The 19,315-nt window shown below is 31.3% G+C and overlaps 1 protein-coding gene across 4 annotated transcripts in view; it reads right to left on the bottom strand.

Annotated features, from left to right (window-relative positions):
* LOC113510812 (uncharacterized) overlaps positions 1 to 19,315 on the bottom strand; it is a 95,907-nt gene that overhangs the window by 22,895 nt on the left and 53,697 nt on the right. For 3 of the 4 annotated variants that reach the window (XM_031907240.2, XM_031907242.2, XM_026894347.3), the window contains one exon: positions 16,813 to 16,923. In XM_031907240.2, the coding sequence (XP_031763100.1) occupies positions 16,813 to 16,923 (111 nt within the window). Of the gene's footprint in view, positions 1 to 16,812; positions 16,924 to 19,046; positions 19,301 to 19,315 lie in introns of those variants that run through there. The other variant, XM_031907241.2, reaches the window with a different exon arrangement.

The following is a 19,315-nucleotide window of genomic DNA, read 5'->3' on the forward strand; positions in this document are numbered from 1 at the left end:
ATCAGAGACGATAAATTCTGAAAGTAGTAATTCAATAATATATTACTTTTAAGTTGGAAGTTACCGCACTATGCTAAGATACCGATAAGTTGCATAAAAAAAGAAGCGCGTCACTTTAGAACAACTGTATCTATTTAGCTTTTTTTTTGTTATATTTGTAATTATCAGAATAAGGTTTATATGAAAGAAAATGTTTAAAAATTGTTCAGAAAAGTATGAAAAAATCTACACACGTATGTAGCTAAGGTGAACAGCTTAAATACTTTTGTTGTCAGTTGCAAAATTTTTCAATTTATGATCGTCATAAAAGCTAAGGCACTCGCGTTAAAACATTTATACAATAACTCAAGTATGACTTTTACATTAAAATTCATTAAACTGCTTTGTCTCTGTGAGCGATTAAAGTCACGCACATATCAATCTAAACGTTAATATAATAAACAATATTTTATATTAATTCCTTATAGCATTCTCTAAATTCCATAACATGTTATAGAATTTAGAGAATATTATAAAGCGAAACAGATCAGGTTTATTCTATGTTATAATATATATATAAGTATATTATAAACAACACCAATATTTTTTAATAAGTTATATATCTTTCTTTTTAGAAACCTAAAATTGCTACATACTTTTTTAAGAAGAACACTCCCATTTCGTCCAATAATTCAATCACAGTATCAGATCGACAAAAAGTACTGGGACCTCGACACTAACTGACCGAAAACCTTGTTTGTTCCAGGTTATATGTATGTATTCGTATCAAGATTAAGATCCAGAAAACAAAATACATTGATCTTTTTGAACAAAAATCCCCCTTGTATCCACTACAATAAGGTGATAGGTCCGATTATGTTCCGAATACATAAAACATTGTGTGACGTTCGTTACACGCAAAGTTATTGAATTTTAATACGACACGGATAAGACAGACTGTTATATTATTCCCCATTCAGGACAGAAGAAATGAATTAGTTTTGTATTGTATATGAAACGGCGCTGTTATTGCGTTATTGTAAATAATAAATCATAGGTCATTTGCTTTAAATGTAACAATACATAATTATAGGTGATATATTTACAAATGTATTAAAAGAACAGACAAAATTTTTATGTGCCTCCTACCAAATTATTTATAATTACTAATTTTATAAATACTCTCCACCTATGGGTTCCTTGAAAGAAATTGCTTAAAACGATAAACCCGCCAATTATTATCTCTATGCAATCTATTTAGTAATTCTTTTGTGTTTTTGCTAAATTTATTACTGTAATGTTGTGAAATCTAAGTTTACTTGAATAAAAATATTATCATCAGTATTTTTTTTTTTTAATTATAATGTGTTAAACATAAGGTGCCGGTAAGTTTTCCTCTTCCACTGTAACCTATCAGATGTTACACTCGGTCTCACTCTTTTTTATGCATCTTTTACATAAACTCAAAAATATTCAGATTAAGCGACCTTAAAAAAAGAGGTTTTCAGTTTATTACATTTATTTATTTATTATTATTGCGCTTATGTTACGTGACTTCATTGCTAATTCAGAAACAAAATTCACAATTCTTTTCGCCGTTAACACGTTTTATTTCCGTGTTGTCACATATGATATTGTGATGATTGATACTGTTGTTTTTTTTATTTTATGGAAACAAAACTGCTTGTTGTTAAATGAAATATACATATAATTTCGCGTTCGAAATTCAAATATTTTCTATATAATATTTAAACGAAACATTTCATCGTTTATCGCAATTTGCATCTGTTCACGACTGAAATATTTTCTTTTTTTGCATAAAAATAGGTACTTGTTTATTATCTATAAATTAAATGGAACCCTAAAACCCATCAACGACATTAATAAGTTAACTTTACAAGCAGCTATTGTACTTACATAAAACAACCATTTCAATTTTATTCACGGCATACACAAGAGAACAAAAAGGCAATGACGTGTGGCAATGTCATGTAATACCATAATAATAGTAAACAATGGTAAAACCTTAGTAACCTTAGTAAGTATACAACAACACGGAAAACACTTCAGTACTTTGTTTAATGGTATTATTGACTAGCGACCCGGACCGACTCCGCACAAATGAATAGGTAGATCTCTAATTTCTTCCTTAATACAAGAGAGCCCATGCTTTCTATAGGAAAAAGTTTTTAAAAATATTTTTTATTAAGTTTACCCATTACAAACTATCAAATCTTTCCACTTTATATGTAATATTAATTTACATAAATCATAGTAATGTTATAAATGTAAAAGTGAGTCAGTTTATTTTTAGTATGTTTGTTACTTCTGTACGCATTATGAATCGTCATGGAATTTAGCATACAGGTAGCATTAGCTCTTGGCGTACTGACGGCTTAATGAATTTTAAACCGACTTTGATTTATTGTTATTGCAATCATTACAGTTTATTCTCATCTCTCTTTCTCTCTTTTCATTTAGGTTTCCTTTTGTTGGTGCTACATTTTCATCTTTTCATCATGCATTTTATTCCCTTGTTGGTATTCAATTATATTTTTAATTATTGAAGCGGCTTTATTGAAGAGAAAAATGTTAGAATATTAAAATAATTTTCGACATCAGTCGAAATCAAAAAGCTAAAGCAACTGTGACATTTTAACAATATTAAAATAGATAAATAATAGTGGCCCTGGTTTATATAATACATATTGTTATACGTGACTATACAAATGTTATCGCAAATATGTTATCAACATTAATCCATATAAAAAATGGAATACTTTCAATTAAAACCTACAATTCCCGTAAACGATAAAGAATTAAAAAGACTAGAACAACATTTAGGTTTATCGATTCGAAATAGTATTTATCAAATGTGCCTATAAGATTACTGGCTGGAAATAAAACGATAACGATAAAATAAAATAAACGGTTGAGTAACATTGGAAGACGAGGTGAAGCCGTGTACTTCACAAGTTTGATAAAAAGAGGCGCTGCGTTATTATTATAAACTTTTAAAAAAATAACGCATTCCGCATTTAAAACATGTATGAAACACCTACTTTATGTTATTTTGTTCTTAAAACTCACTAACACACCGAGTATTTTCAATACATTTGGATTCAAGTTATGTACAAATAAAATCTTAAATAAAAATGTCAACCAAATTACAAATTTAAAATCGACAAATACATAAATTTTAAGTCCTAGAGTAAGATCTCGGTTTATTCCGTAATTCTACCATTCAAATTGACAGGGGGCAAGTACCTATTATTTTAAAAGCATAAGCCGCATAAGAATAGTAATGTCGCGATCTGTTGATATATTTATTTTTTGTAAATTTATACAGTGTTGTTTAAATTGTGTGCAGTGTTTGCTTAAAAAATTATTCCGCGATTTTCCATTAAATATTGTAACAAGTACAGAGAAACTAAAATACTTACTCGTCATTTTTCTTATTCAAAATATTTTCGCCACTGGAATCATCCGAATGCTCATACGAAGCGTTGTCCACCATTTTAATTCACCCTTATATTGAATTCACTGTGTACTTTTTATCTAATAATCATTATCACACTTATTTTAACATCACAACACTTTACAGAAAACATTAAAAAATATAGTCATTTCCTAAATACGACAAATAATTAGCACTTAACTACTTTTTTTAATTAGTAATTATACGCCTAAATTAAGATGTTTTAACATATGTTTGGGCTGTCAGCAGAGTATGTAGAGACTAAAATAAGTAACCTTAACGGAGGCAATGACAGCCCTGCCACTGATAACGCGTTCATTATTAATTTAGTTGTCCATTATTTGTAGTCCCAATTATTCTAACCTATTATCTAACCTGAAAGTGCTATTTTTGTAAAATCTTGCAAAAACATATATACGGAACTCTATTTCAATTATTGTATCTGTGGTAAAACAATTATATTGTTGAGTAACAAAGCAACTAATATATTTATTAAATAGAATATTCGTGTCCACTATGTAAACTACTAACAACACACATGGACAATATATTTATAAAAACAAATTTCCCTTTCCACAAAATTTCCATTCTTTTTTTTTCTTTATTTTTCTACCTACTAACACATCACGCGTACATTACAGCATGCATTTTTGAGGTTTTATTTTCAACGAAATAAAATGTAGCTTGAGGATTGTTCTTTGGCCTAATCGAAGGACAACCGAGACAAACAACAAACATCTCAAGAAAATTTTTTTTACACCACAATTCTCAAATGTAAAACAAACCAAAGGGAGACTTTGTACAAAAGTCCTTTGCTTGGGTACCTATGTCCCATTCGTGTTTCAACCGTAAAGCAGTTATGTTTACATAGCTGTGTTCCGGCTTGAAGGGTGGGATATGGCGTGAATTTACTGGGTACAGAGGAATAACACCTGAGTCCTCAGGAATGGCAACACATAGGGGGGAGGGGGGGGGTCATGGGCGAAACAGTATACTCTGTTACGTCTATGGTACTGCTCATGTCTATAGGCGATGGTTACCATTTTCCATTAGGTAGGCCGTCAGCTTGTTTTCCTAAGTTGTGTAAAAAAAAAAGAAAAAAAAATGTCCGTCGTCTGCGCAGGCCATAAGGTCTTTAACCCGTCGTTTATAAATATAAAGTTTTTTCGGAGAATTTAACTGAGAATCATGTTCGAGACCTAAGCTAAATAACATGGATTATTATTCATATTTTTACCTAGTTTAGGTTAGAAAAATTGCAACGAAAACTAACACTAATTGCGTTTGATCTAGAACACTAAAATTAGGGAAAGTAAACAAGCTATTAACTAAGCGTTTGGTACAGATTACAGAATCGGGATTTCTCCTGATGTTTATTTTGTTTTCGATATACAACTATTTTTGTTCGTTCCTCGTTCTTGTTTTATATTACATACAATTTTCTTAGAAAAAGCGTATTTACTACAGGATAAATAGAACATAGTATTACAACTACTTATAATAGTAGGGTATACTAGTATTTGGTAAACAATCCCAACCCAGCACTTAAAAAATATATTCAGACATAAAAATATAATCTACAACAATTCATTTAACAACATCATCATGTAACATTGTTTATTTTGCTTTGTGCTTCGTAAGACACGTAAAGCCATCCTCTGGCAAGCCACGTCAAAGGCTTTCGTATACAATGAAGGTAGTATAGAAACTTGACATCATAGAACAGTATTCTAGCATGAGAAGAAGAACACGAAAACTTAGTAATTATCCACTGTATTTTGTTCTCATAATCGACAACGGCGCAAAATTGTTGAGACATTGGGTAAAATACGAGAAAAATCAGATGAATTTTTTAAGCAACTTAGCACGGAAACAAGTTGACCGCCCACCTAACGGATAGTAGTAACGGTCGTTTATAGTACCGAACACAGCGAGACCACAGAATAGATAATGTAGGCTGTGGTAACCCTTAAGCATTGCCAATTTTCTTCGGAAAAATTAAAAAAAAGCTTAAAGATGTTATTCTTTTATGGGAGAGTAATATATAAACAAAATTGAAGATTTTTCTAAAGAAGCATGTATCGACTACAAAATTTTACAGTATTCCATAATAACATTGCGCGTCTAGCTAACAAGTTATTTATTTAGAAAAAAAAATCAGCGTAGGGAAACTTAATTCTTTTTTTTTTTATTTTGAGTTAAAAAAAATGTTTTAGTGATGAAAAGATGCTAAACACAACATTGGCAACGTATCAGATATAGATACCATGGATATCATAGAATATTTTGCAATATCCATAATGCTTTTGACATCTTTACAGGCAATGATTGAAAAACATGATAATTTTACACAGTGTCTGTGACTACCTAGATATATATTTGTATACATTTTATCAATATGAAAACTGCGACATTGTATTTTATCTAATACTAAATTTATCAACTAGCCACAAGTGTTTGATAATAACACCGAAAAGGGAATTTGTATATAACGATAATACTTGAAGAATAACAACTACCTACTTAACTACAAAATGGAAATTTCCGAGATACTTGATGTTGAGAAATAAGAATCTAACTATTGTTATTAGAAGGAAACGTTTTTAAGAGACTACCTTTGACTTATATTCAAATATTTTAAATAAAAAGTATAGTCAGCATTGTAAGTAGCAAAACTTTTAAACCAATCATTTTTTTCTTATAAAATTATAAGGTTCACTTTATGAGTTCAGATCTAGAAATATCAGAAATTTCAAAAAACTTTTCCCAAGGGAGAAAGGATAGTTAATAATGGGGATGTAATAGCCCCATTGCTAACAATATACCCTATAAGGTTCACCTCCACGCGGTCCCCTCCCAAAAACCATCTTGGTTAATTCTTGGTGAATTCATCACTACGGTCCAACTGTCCTGTTTCATTCTCATCGATGTATCATCTATATTAGTATTCTATTATTACCCATTAAAAAAAACTTATCCCATAATTTTGCCACTTTAACTACTTTTGTATCTATGTAAGAATAAAAATTGTCTATGCTTCTAAAAAGAAGTGTGGGCGTAAAATTTCAAATTATATATCGTCAAACAAGCCTTTCGATGTTCTGTGTCAAAATTACTTCAAATACAGAAAGTAATTTAACCCAGGTTAAATTAAGAAACTTGTAAGAAACTAGCTTTTACACACAACTTTGCCCACATGACCCAGATATGTTCACTGACAAAATAATAAAAGGTAACTTATGTACTTTTCCATGTCATATGGTACCTGTATACAAAATTTTATGGTTATTAATTAAGACATTAAAGCACCATGAAATTAAAAACAAACTCATTATCACATTTATAATATTATAAAGAGGCTACAGTTGAGGCAACAGCATTACCACTAAATTTTAAAAATACATTCCATATATGTATATTTTTTTATTGAAATAATTCAAATAACCTATATAAGAATTGTTAAGCATCGTACGCATAAACTTCAAGCAATTATAATATTAAATGACTATGGTATGAATACAAAGTTATTATGCGACCATCATTTATACGTTTGAAGATTAGATAAGAGAAACCCCGGACCCATCAATCTTATAAATAAGCAACTTTTATATGACTCAGAAAACTTAGAAATATTGCAGAACTAAACCTTATGTCTTCTACATAAAGCCCAAATGATTCAACATAACGCCCGTTTCTTTAAAACCGTTTATACTGAATTCTGGCAATATTTTCAGACTTATTTGGCAAGAAGACATATTTTGCTTCTAAGTTTTCAAATATTATTACCTTCAAATTTTAAAATTTTAAAGTAGTTTAAAAGATATACTTTGTATAAATAACGTTTTAGTTTGTTGTAAGAACAGTTTTTAATTATATATATAACTATTATGGACGGACAAGCAAAATCGCACCATAAGGGTTCCCTTGTACGTTTTTATCACGGAACCCTAAAAAGAAGACTAAAAAACTACCTAAATACAGAACATCAGCGTTATACTAGCAAAAGATATTTTTATTCCAACTACAAATCACGAATAATGCTTAATCGCAATTCGCAAACACATTTTTAGAGCACCACATACAATTCCCGCCTGAACTGTTTAACACGTGGTTTCTATTACAAACTGGCAAATAAAATAAACGTCTCGGAATTCTAGGTTGTAGTTAATAATAGTCCATTGATAATGTTAAAAAATAAAGTCTAAAACGAAGTACTGGATAAAGAAATTAAGTATAAGTATGAATAATTTACTCCGCTAACGAAACACAGAAGTAGCGTTCTACACGATGCCGCGCGAATCACTGTTGCATACAAAACAACGTGTATAAACCGTAACTAGAATAAATCGATCCTATATCGGCTGTGGAGCAAATTTATCGCCATGATAAGATAGCGGGACAGCTATTCAAAATGTTGACATCACACACCTTCAGTAATTTCCCTGACGAGACATAATGAAAATCGACTGATTCGACATCGAGAGGTGGGCCTGACCTCCTGGGAACGGGATCAATTAATCAATTGAGTACAACGGCCTTGCAACGCTTCATCGATTACGACTCAAACGATCTTCGACGGCACAGAAATCGAGTATTTTACATTATAATGAACACCGTGATATACGACTGGTGAAAGACCACGCATCTCCCAATACACCATTCACTCGACTCGATTCGAAACGGTACAGTGCGAGTGCTAGACGAGAAAACACTGGCTGCATCCATAATGGTTGTAACGAAGTAAAGACCAATCGTTTATAAACACGCAGTACTGTCAGATTAAACAATCGCTGGCAAATAAAGAATTTCCATTTGTACTAATATTATATATTTTTATGATAATTATTGTAATAGTTGTAACTATTATTGTTAAAATATTCTATAATAATATAGGTAGATACATATGGTATACGCAATATTACTGTTTTACCTCAATAAACTACGTAATGCCAACCGACCACAATAGTCGTTATTTCTAATAGGTGGATATTAAAATTCTTCAAATTAATATGTAGTAAATACTCAGATATAAATTAATGTCCACAGGTACACGTTATATTTAATTAATTAATTTTGTTGCAATATTTTTACTTACGCAAATAATAATGAGTTACCAACGTTTATTTATTTCTTAAATTTTAATACACATAGAAAGTTTAAATGGCGGACTTAACACCATAATGGCGTTATCTACCAGTCGACCGTAGATAATTTATCTTTTTCCTTTTTGAGCGGTGCTACTAAAAGGATAATTTGGTCACCAATAACCTAGAAACCTAACCCGGTAGGTACACATTGTCTACTCTTAGTTTTATTCACTATTGCTCACCAGAGTGGATCGTGTCATGCATTGAGGAAATTATCATCATCCTCATTTGTCTAAAGTGATATGATGGGTAAAACATTTATAATTGTTCACTGTATCCTCTGACAAAATTAATATTAGGTATTGCTTTATATATTATTTATACAACGTTTACTTAATTTATATATTTTCGACCGATTTCAGAAAAGAAGTAGATTCTCAATTCGGTTGTATTTATTCTTTGTTAACTCAGAACTCTGTCATTTATTAATGGATTTGGAAAATTCTTTTTTTTATCTAAAAGGATATATGTCCATATTCTTGCTATAGAAATTTAATTAAACTTAGTTTAGTAGTATAGTTTTAAATCAAAATAACTGGTTTTACTACGACTAAAGTCGGTGTTTTTTTTTCTTTTTTGTGAAACAATATTAAATTATCACGATAAAATATTATTTCGTATTTGCTGTCCGTACTAAACGGAGTCATTCTATATCGAGGACAGGCCAGGAACACAACGTTATCTATGTTGATTGGAATAATGGGCGCAAGTTGACGCACATATTAGCCCATTATATAACTTTAAGGAATTTGACATGACACTCTAGATATATGATCTGTATTATACATTACCTTACCTTTCAAAAGTCAAGGGCATTATTTGTTTTAATTGCCTAATGAAAAACTTGACTGGAGATAAATAAGGCCACGATACGACCTTCGACATAGTAAACAGATGACAAAGGACAAACAAATGTTCATAAATTAAGAACAAAATGTCACAGTACAACTATGTTGTTGATATATACGAATACTACATCTAACCATCAGTCACTTCAAGTTTCAATTCGGTTAGTAATGAATCTGATGATCAGATGACATATTATGATTGTCAAATACAATGCTTTCAAATAAACTATGAATTAGAATTAGGAGGAAGTTCACAAGTTCACAAGTACAGGATATATTAATCAAGATATTTGATAAAAGTACAGGATATATTGATCAAGAACTTTGAAAAAATACCGACTTCGACTTAAAAATACCCCGAACCAGTATGGAAAATGGGAAACTTCTTTTTGATATCGATATAAAAAGTAAGAAAATAATGTGAATATTTTCATCATATGACTGGATCATAATAGAAATGGTGGAATATTACTAATACTAACGAATGATAAATAGGATCTTCTGATATGCATAGTTAAAAATGAAATGAAAAAAATAGGTAGAAATAAACACATATGAATTGATCTGTTTGATCAATGATCATCTGACATTTAGCTTATGAAGTAAATTAATGTTTTCTTGTTGGATTTTCACAAGTTGAAAGATTTGACTTTTACTCAGAGGTAATTTTGATTTTCCCACGTTTTTGATAACTGTTAAGAAAATGCCGACATCAAAGTTAATGACGTCAGAACCATTTAAAAACATTTATGTACGTCATACTTGTGTAGGGTGTGCAGAAAAGAAGAAACCAATGTTCCACCTCCATATTTATGGATCTATTTATAAAAACACGTAAGTTAGGGAAAAATATAATAATAATAACAAACTTATAATGAAGTAATGATATACGAGATTGGTAGTTTTCCATTTAAGAGTTTAATTGAGTGTATAAAAATAAAAAGCTATACATTTAAATTTTTAATGTCTAACGAAACAACGGAAATTGTAGATAGGTGAGGTAACCGAATACGTCATATATTAAAATAAATAGAACAAATTTACTTCGAATATTTAAAGAATACCTTTCTTGACACTTAGATAAATCAACAGTGAACTCTAAGAGCGGGCGAGACAATATATCTCGACTATAAGGTCGCTATTCCCAAACCTCAGATAGTCTAAACGTCCAGTAATAATAATAGAATAACAAAATATATTTAAAAATGTACCATTCGATATTTATACTAAAGCACCATGCTTTAGCTAATAACACAAGAAAAGAAATAGTTCCAGAAACAATTAAATGCACGTATGCACTTAATTGATACAGGTATACAATACAGCGGTCAAGGTTCACAATTGAAGCATTTATTGCCCGCCCACTTAAGGTCCTGTAAATACCTAGGTCGTGTCATATAATTACAATAATTATCTACGTCCTTACGCTTACACAACATGAACTGTTTACATAAATAGTCGTGTAATTATCAAATCCGAGTGTTTCAGTATGCGTTTAGTATTCTTTATTAATTGAACCAAATACAATAAATACTGAAAACGATAAATATTCATAACAAGCTTTTTCTTTTTTTTTTGTGAGAAAGCAAAGTGTTATTTAATTAACTGAGGTATTTTCAATACAAAACGACGCGTGTATATTTATTTCTAAAATCGAATGAGCTGTGAAATAATTAAATACTATTTTAGTCTTTATGGAGACCAAACATATTGAACTATTTACGTATTCTTAGCTGAAAAACTATTTTATAACAATTCTTTTTTTTTATGTAAATAAATGTGGTATAGCAGAAAAATAGTTAAAAGTGATATGTCACTTTTGACATATTCGATGACTTCGACTTTATTACGTAAACTATAGAGTGCGTCATAACATCGAAGTCAAAGTACAACATAATACCAAAAAAAAAATATGAATACCGTATACAAATAATATCGTGACATGCCATATATTATACATTCGTGACATATTCAATACTTTAGATCATAGATAGATGTTGTTTTCGATCCGAAACTGTTGAAATTGGAAACACGCATATTTTTACAGTAGGAGTTCGTTATTATACAAAAATGGTTGACACAACCGACTCCAAAAGAATATTTCAAAATGTAACAAATGTAACGATTGCAAAGGTCAGAAAACTACTTTAGGGAAATTTAGAAACTCAGAAATACTACCTAGGTTTTAAAACCTAAAAACAAGAAATTGCGGTATTATAAAGAAACGAACTTTCTTAAGTCGTTAAAAATTCCATTTCAATAAAAATTTGCGACACCAACGAAACAAAACCGAAGAGACATGTAGAGACATATTTCCTACTAAATTTCATACCGCATACGTACGTATAACTAAATTCTATATAATAATAATCTTTATGGATGACCTGGACTGACCTTTTCTGAAAAAGGATTTATTTCTTTGATGTATCTAGTAATATTTTATAGAACTAGGTGTTATTTTACGGAAGTCCATATCACTTGTTATTCGATAAGAATTATTTTGTTTAATTCCGCTACCATTATTATTTGTGCGACTACCAGCACTCGAAAATTGACTACCATTCTTATTACTAGAAGTTCTACAAACTTTCATATTAGCCATCAATTTCCAACTGCCATTTCATCCAAGCGCGTTTTGTGACACAAGTTTTACCTCTTAATGAGGCATTATCAGACAAATTATTATCTAGTAATATACTATATTACAGCGGCCAAATATGTGAAATACTGTAAAAAAATTTACCTACCTATGTACCTGTATGTATATTTGTTGCAAACAAATAATTATGAATGAACATAAAAAGTACGAGTACAAAATATAATCAACCGATTTCTTCGTCTATTTGTGTGCATTCCTTAAGCCTTGAATCTACATAATAGATTGTCTTGCGGTTCTCCATCATTTAGATAATATATCGTGGTTTAATAATTATCTATTGTTTACAACATCGCTATCAACGGTAACAGCAGTTGCTCTTGATGTTTAACATGGTAATCAAAGTAGATAAAAAGCAAAAAAGAAATAATTTCAGACACATGAATAGATATTACATCTAGAATCGCCGAAGCGGATCATTAATTAATAAAGAAATTTTGCTTTTAGGGTGTTGAAAATAAGATTTAAAATCTGAAGTTCTTTATAATGGACCGATTAACATGAAAGCTGGGGTAAATACTTTTTTAACGCACGCGATGTTCAACATACAGCGAAGTCGCGTGGCGGAGCTAGTTACAAAAAAACATTAAGCGCCCTCGCCAATCGTTAAATCTAATTTATTAATGGTCCGTCAATAATTGTGTTGTGAAAGTATATAATAAACCTATTACGCTATCATCACTCAACTATTACGTATTAACCTTCTTAATATTTCTACATTATGAATGGACTGAAAATAAATTATGAATACAGTATAAATACGTTAGAGATAAGTAAAGCCTCGGCCTAAACATTAGAAAATCTTCGTTGTTAAAGTATAAATAAAATAACAAACCGTATACTGCGACTTCTTAAGTAATGAGCTATCAAATGCAAAAAATTTAAAATCCGATCATTAGTATCATATTATCAGTAGGATATTATTCAAAATAAATTCGTAATCGTTAATAGAAATAGGAGTTATCATTATCATTTCAGTTGTTAAGTACATATCACTGCTATTTGAGCTACGTTAATAAACAATTGTGTTAATTTGCTCAATTTTGTATTGATTTTACAATCAATACATGCAAACTTTCTGATTGTTTCCATGGATTGGAATATATAATCACAAGAGTATTGCTTATTATTATTACTGTACTATCTTCGCTATTTTCTTCAAAATTAATTTATATACTATTTTTATTATATAGAGAGTGACACTGAAACTTTTGTATATGTCTTTAAATTATCCTTTCATGTGTTAAATACTGTGTATGAATTTGTATACAAAGTGTATCATATATATATATACATATTATGAATGCATCTAAGTATAGTACATACATTATTATTAACTTTTTAAGGTCAATGTGAACTATGTCGGTGTGTATGATTTCCTGTAGCAAAAAAAAAACTTCATAAATATCAGACTATCATATTGTATCGTTTTGTTTGTGCAGCTGCTACTTTATCACACCTACCACAAAGATTATCAGTATGGATTTTTTTTATTTATCGAACAAGGCTACGAATTAAGGGCGAGTCCCTTAATTCGTAGCCAAATTTATTTTCATACATTTCATTATCATCATATCAGCCTTTAACAGTCCACTGCTGAATATAAGCCTCCCCCTTGGGAGGTTTTGCCAATAGTTGCCACGCTTGGCAGACGGATTGGCAACCGCAGTTAGACTTTGGATACTTTAAAATGAACGCTGTTGGACATCCCTCGCTTTCCCTTAGTTGCCTCTTACGAAACCCATGAGAAAGGAATGGGTGGCCTATTGTGTACCGGGACCACACGGGCATTTAATTCATCATACATTTCATCATTTAATAATAGGTTCTTAAAATATTAATAGTAATTATAAGTAGGTACCTGAATCCGTCATAGACAAAATTCATTACCGTCATAATGCGGTTGGCAGATTGTTCGCTCACTTCTTGCGTTACCGCCATTTTACTATGTTTTTTTTTTCACATACTAACACAACATCAATGTTTCTATAACAGTCAACAAAAACAGATTCTTCTCTGATTTTGTGTACAAAAATTGTACTGCGTTTTTTTCCTAGGAAGCGTATTGTCTATATCGCGGCGCGAATTAACATGCGCCAGTTTAAGCGTTGTAATGATGGAATAATCGTTATGATAATCAATACATTCTTGATAAATACCGTTCCAAAAACAATACGTATGTATTATTATCTTATCTACTACTAGCAAATCGGCTCGGTTTCGCATAGGTAGACAAAATTTTTCGAAAATAACATATCGCCTATGTTACTCACTTTAAATAGTTTTTGAGTTTGTCCATTACAAACAAACAAACAAAGAAGCAAATCTTTCTTGTTTATAATATTAGTATATTAGTAAAGATAGTATCGACCCGCTCCGGCCTCGCACTAGTTTTTTAAAGACTGTATACTACAGTTCATGTTACTGGCTGATAATGTAGGTTTTTATTATAGGTGAAGAATTTTTTAAAAACAATTAAGTATTTTTTTTGAGTTCAACTATTGCAATTAAAAAAATGTTTTCTCTTTATAATATTAGTTAAGATTTTTTTTTGCATACAACTTAGAATGGCAAACAAGTTGACGGCCCACCTGATGGAAAGTGGTAACCGTCGCCTATAGACATGAGCAGTACCATGGACATAACAGAGTATACTGTTTCGCCCATGATACCCCCCATGCGTTGCCATTCCTGAAGACTCAGGTGTTATTCCTCTGTACCCTGTAAATTCACGCCATATCCCACCCTTCAAACCGAAACACTGCCATGCAAACACAACTACTTCACGGTTGAAACACGAATGGGACAGAGTTACCCAAGCAATCGACTTTTGTACAAAGTCTCCCTCTGGTAGATTTGGTCCATTTGGATTAACGAGTAGTCGTCTGATAGTATGGAAAGTGGAACTAGGATAATGGAAGGGAACTGTTATGGGCGATCTAATAACCCCATCCGGAGAACGAAATGGGTCGTTTGGTCTTGTTGACGAATGAGATTACGATAGTACATTAATAGTGTATGTTTATACTACCAGCCGTTTCCCTTAGCTTCGTTTACGATGAACACGTTATTTCTTGCACAATAAACATTCTTCCCTATTCCTATCCATTATTTCTCGTTCCCGTGGAAATATTCAAAAAACCCTTATCGTAATAACCTATGCTTATATCACATAAGGACAAACCCATGTAAATCTTCCGATTCTTAACAGAAGTAGTAAGTACATACTATTACTGACATATTGTGCTTCAAGCTCCAAGAGTTGTTAAGTACAGGACTGGGCTGGACGCTATCGTAAATGGTAATACAATACATATGTAGTATACAATACATAATATTAAAGCTCTTAAGACTTAGCAAATTGTATATTAGGAATTACTAATAAATGAACGATACAAATAAGAGTATAATAATAAATAAGAACTATATGAAATGATAAGATATCCGCAGAAGAACCAAAATAACTACGTGCAAGCACGTACTATAGACGGCATTATGTAGATTATTTGATGTTCTGTTAAGAAAAACAGAGTTGACCAAGCAAGCTCCTCTATCTTGCATTAAAAATACTCAATGATGTTTTGAGCTAAAGAATACTAGTTACTTGTGGATACAATTGAACGTATTTGCCTACAATTCGTTGGAGTTTCGTCAGATGGCCACTGAGTGCAGATATTTAAAATATAAAAAGTTATTTTTATTCTTGTTATGTAGTTATATATTATTTACTTTCATTGTTATTTATAGTTATAAAGTATATGTTATTATACGGATATTTTCCTGGTTGAGCGTATTAGACGACTGTAAAGCTCACCTAGTTGATTCCAAAAGATTACCATATGCTGGTAATCGAAGGGGAAAAAAGTTTATGTGTCGACCACACGCAATAAATACAATGTAGAGCGACCCACTACTTTGAACGACGACCTCAAATTTTATCGCAAGTCGTCAATACTTAGGCCATTCTTTATTGCATTGTATACTCAAAGAGGCCTATATTTTAGCACTAGACAATAAATAGCTGTTAAACATCACTGAAATTACAACTATCTGTTCTCCATTGCATAAACAATTTCCCAATGGACTCTCAAACGGAATGCCACAATGATGACATTCGAGATCTAATAGGATATAATCTTAGATTGCGTTTATCACTACTTAAAATTCAATTTCCCAATCGGTTCTCTGTAAAATGAGGTCCATATAGAACGAAGAACCGTTATACTGTTTTATATGGATCGCATTTTAAAGCGACTTCCAAAAACTGTTGTATCGTCATGCATCGATGAGTATGTGTTAGACTTCTGTTACTACATCTTCCTGATCCTTCGAGCTACATTACTATGATTTTTCAGCATACTCCTCTTTTAGCATTTCATCTTACTAATCTTTGGGTCACTTTAAGCATGATAATAATGATCTTTAAATTATCTTTAAGAATAATATACTTATCACGGAAGGGAAGGATTATCATTAACGGAGAGTTAATCGTTATCGTTAACAGGGTATACTGTCATGTCAACATATACGTGGACCTCGCTGAAAACTTTCGAATAAATTTACCACAATGTAATAACTGATCTTACTTCATCCTCGTCTATCATTCTTCATTGTTTTCCTGTCATCGTATTCTGATAGCACAGGTAGGATTATCATTTCATTTTCACTCCATTAAAATTACTCGCTCTATTAAAAAAAACTTACTTATCATGTTTGGTGCGAGGGTGTGGCTCGAGCTGCAGCGGGGTGGCGGGAGCGGAGCGCGGGGCCCCGCACCCGCCACCCGCCGCGCCCGCTGCGAAGTTCCCGGTTGACCTGCAACAAGTACAACACCATAGTCACATAGTGAAAGCAAACTCTACCAATGATGGCAACTGAATGCTGCAACCCATGAACACTAACAGCGTCAAAGGATTCGCCAAAACGGTGCCAGTTTTTTCTTTTTTTAATTTAAACATCGAGTAACCTAGCCATCGTGGTAAAGGTAGACTTATGTCATTTTCTTATGGAAATAGACCAGTAAACCGGTACCCAGTAGTAGGACATTATAATGAATATACCTAAGTGTGATATTTATTATTGTGTACTGTTTATTTCGATTTCAAAGATATGATAGTTGATTTATCATCAGACAGAAAAACATATCTCAGACATATAATCAATGTCTATTAGATAATTTGGTGCTATATACGAAGATGTTTGCTATTCTCAATAGTATCAAAAAACATACGTAAAACAATATATTTCACTTCAACCTTGTCATCGTTAAATATTGAACATAGGTCTCTCCCATTTTTCGCCTCTAAATACGGTCATGAGCCACCTCCATCTATCAACATTATTGAAGACTATATAAAATTCATGTAATGTCTTAATCTAGGCCCAAAAATAGACGAATTTCATGCAGTTGTGTCATCTAAATACATGTCTGTGCGATTAGTACCAGAGTCTCAGGCGAATAAACATTGAATATTTCGCACTCTAAGTATGTTACTTTATTATTAGCTAACATGACAGGCACGATATAAACGATCCACTTTCACAAATTCCAAGACCCTAAGATAAATATTTGTTTTGTTTAATTTATTTGAAGTACGTACGTGGCAAAAGTCTTCGTAAATAACATTCGTTCTGGTAACGAGTAATGACAGTAACATAAATAATTTGTTTTAATATGAAATGTTACAGGCCAATACCGAGAAATACGAAGGGATTAAATGCTTTGAACTTAGCTTGGAAACTTTAATTTAAGTTTGGATATTTCATACATATACTAATATTCAAAAAATTCAAAACGTGCTCTGAATTTTTAATAGAGAATTATGTAAGTACTGAAATTGACAATCTAATAATTTGCTCCAAAAAAATAACTACAACTTTTAATTTGATAAAATCGATAAAAGATCAACACAGAAGTAAAATCTATCAAATAAAAGAGCAATGAAAATCGGTTCAGAGTTAGCAAAGATTGTGTTTCGTTAAGTATACAGTCGAGACGAATACTTCTCCTTTTTGAAGTCACTTAAAAAAAGAGATGATAAATAGAGAAAACTTTTTTAAATTTATTATAGAACCTGTAAACTGTAATAGACATAAATAGTAATTTAATATATAAATTGAATAGACTCTGAAATGTCGATCTCGCACCCACCCTTCTTTGCTATTATAATACGTAATTGTTTCTATTCATCGTTGCCAATACAAATCATTGACATCTCTAGAAGACTACAGCAGTTTTAGACATATTTTCTTTCAGAACTTAACGTGACGTAACAATTTTAGAATAACAGGATATTATATTATTAACACGGCGGAAATTATGTATTTTACAATATAAAGAAAATTATAAATAGTTATAAAATTAAAATCATAATTATATTCTAATTTTTTTATAACAGAGAGTGGCCCCCTTTGTACGAGCACGCGGCTCACCTGATGGTAAATTACTACCGCCGCCCATGACAGCACCAGAGGTATTATAGGTGTCCTGCCGGCCTTTTAAAAATAAAAATGCTTTTTTCCTGAAGCGTATATATATAATAGATATCGTATTGGTTCAGAAACATTGCTGCTGGAAGTTAATTCCAAAGAGTGGTTATGCGTGGAAGAAAATACCTTGAAAAACACGCGATGGAGGACTGACACTAATTTAAATGGTTGGGATGGAACTTTAGTATGTGGCGGATTGTACGGTGATAAAAATCAGCAGCAGATATTAACTACTTTGAACTTTAATAAACCGTACCCAATATAGAAAAGAAAAAAACAAAACAAAAAATATGTAACGATATTTTTAAATATATATTAAAATATATTTTTTTAAATGTCTTATTAATAATAAATATTATTTAATTTAAATGTTATAAAAATCAAAAACTCATAAGATAAAACAAGACTTCTTTATAAGAGATATCTATAACTAAAAAAATTCATGGTACCTTTTATGCCTATAGCTCCTGCGACGACGTGACAATGTTGAATACGTTACAACATTCAAAACCGGATATCCCAAATGACTTCTATATTTTCTTGGAACTTGACTTCTAGACATTTTAAATAATAATAGATATAACCACCGCAAACATAACACAATCCAAAATGCCACAAAAAAGATTGCAATCAATACTTCAATATCCACTAAAATTTCTTTAACACCATGATCCACAAACAGTCCATTGCAATCGAAGAACATCAAACCACAAACTAA

The sequence above is a fragment of the Galleria mellonella genome, unplaced genomic scaffold (assembly GCF_026898425.1).
Source record: "Galleria mellonella isolate WM207_F2 unplaced genomic scaffold, CSIRO_AGI_GalMel_v1 utg32, whole genome shotgun sequence".
NCBI lineage: Eukaryota > Metazoa > Arthropoda > Insecta > Lepidoptera > Pyralidae > Galleria > Galleria mellonella.